Genomic DNA, 1,900 nt, shown 5'->3' with positions numbered 1-1,900 from the left:
TTACGGCAGTGTACCTAGTGCTCCGCTGCGCTGTGTATTTGGTCAACGCCAGCAAGAGCAGGGTGGCACTGAGATTTCTGGCAAAAGCAGAAGAGACAACAAGGAAAGAGGCAGGAGAGCCTTGCACGGTTCAGGACGATGATCAGCCTGAAGCAGCAGCTGGTGCTGCTGGGGTCGAGCGAGAGGGAGAAGTTCTTGTCAAAGATGAGTTGTTGGAGCGTGCTCGGCAGTATGTCGCAGAACTGGCGAACCTTCTAAGTGGAAACGAGTGGGTGTTTCTGCAGCTGGATCGTGACATGAGAGCCAGGCTCGTTGCAGAGTTTTTATGTCTATCTTTGGTAGAGGTCTCCGCTTTGCTCTCGCTGTTGGGAAGAGATGAGAGGGCCGGCATAGAAGAAACAATACCTTCAATATCCACCGCAATAGGGCCCGTCTACATTAGCCTTTGCGGGTCAGGCCTTACCCAATCACGGCGCCGGCATCTGAAATTTCTTCTCTCGCTCCTCGGCAGCCTCCCAAATGTTGAGCCGGCTGCATCGACACTCTCCATGACGCAGCGGCTGCTAAAACTCAAGCAGTTGCTGGAACTGCAAGATATGGCCTTGACGCAGCTCAAATACGGGATCTCCGCCCTGACAAAAGCTGTTGAAAGCTCTACAGAAGCAGGTGATGACCCCACAGCCGCTGCTTCAGCTGCCAAAGGTGCCGCTGCAGCTACGGCAGGGGCTACTGCAACTCCCGACTTACCTGAAGCTCCCGCAGAGTGTTTACTTGATGCTGTTGTGAGGGCTATCGAGTTAACCGTGCACAGACGTAAGAAACAATTCTTTGTGGATCCGATCTTGAGCGCCTGGATGCGGGAGGTGCATCACCAAAAGCCTCACTACGGCTTAATGAGCACCAGGCGTCTCTCATGGTTAACACAGAGACCCCTGAAAACCCATAGCGAACTCCTAGAAGCCCTACGCGCAACTCCTCTAGGTTCGGGAAATGTATCCCTGCAGCAGACACTCACAGAGGAAGTCGACGCACAGCAGGAAGCAGCCACCTCCTCTGCCCAGCAGGAACTTTCCCAAAGCGATAGGGTGCTTCCTCAGCAAGAGCCAAACCTTCCTCGTCACTCCCTGGGGTGGTCAAAACATCCACCCCAACACTCACAGAGACGGGCTGGCGCGGAAGGATCAACTCCCTTTTCTGCGTCCCCCAGCATTTCCACTGCTACTGCTGGTGTTCCTGCAGCTCAGAGTAAGCAGTCGCCTTTACAGATTCCCGGATACGGCAATTCAGTGCTTCGCCATGGAGCGGCAAGTTTACCTCGACATGTATCGTCGCCTGCTGCACCGGGGCGTCTCCAAGTCTATGCAATGTCTGCTGCTCCCGGACCTGCTGCGGTCCCATCAGCTCGCGCTCGCGCGCCACAAGTCATGTGGACCTCTAATGCCTCAGCTTCCGCTTCGGTCCCGAGATTTTTTCCCACCTCTTCGTCTGATTCAGCGCTACCCGGACCTCTGCCCAGTTCTTTCACAGCAGCTGTTTCTTCTGCAGTTGCTTACGCCCCAGTACCATTCACTCTGCGAATGCCAGGCACTGCTGCCCAACATCCTTTTACTTATCTGCCTTTTAATACACCACGGACTTCAGTACCAACTGAACCCTTGCCAACGCCGTCGCCCAGCTCGTCCAGTGCAGCTTTTCCTTCTGCTGCTGCTGTCGCCCAGGAAGCCTTAGCATTGCGCGGGCCAGCTGCTGCTGCTCAGCCGGCTGTCTCCTCCGATCCTCATTTTGCACCGTGGGTGTCACCAAGCTCCCTTAGCATATGGGCTCCCTTGGCAGCCTCACATTGGTCTCCAGCAGTTTCTGCCCCCACTCAAGGTGGCATTGACAGCAGCCCACTCCCATC

General features: G+C 55.4%; 1 protein-coding gene across 1 annotated transcript in view; it reads left to right on the top strand.

The window, feature by feature from the left end:
• EMH_0052860 (uncharacterized protein) overlaps nt 1-1,900 on the top strand; it is a gene marked incomplete at both ends in the record, with an annotated part of 2,265 nt that overhangs the window by 37 nt on the left and 328 nt on the right. Inside the window, 2 exons of the mRNA XM_013496928.1 lie at nt 3-1,085; nt 1,240-1,369. Coding sequence (XP_013352382.1) covers nt 3-1,085; nt 1,240-1,369 — 1,213 coding nt within the window. The remainder of the gene's footprint in view (nt 1-2; nt 1,086-1,239; nt 1,370-1,900) is intronic.

This window comes from Eimeria mitis, genomic scaffold (genome assembly GCF_000499745.2).
Source record: "Eimeria mitis Houghton genomic scaffold, Emh_scaff2380, whole genome shotgun sequence".
Classification (NCBI taxonomy): Eukaryota; Apicomplexa; class Conoidasida; order Eucoccidiorida; family Eimeriidae; genus Eimeria; species Eimeria mitis.
Note: the sequence above shows the minus strand (reverse complement) of the source record. Positions and strands in the feature narration are given on the sequence as shown.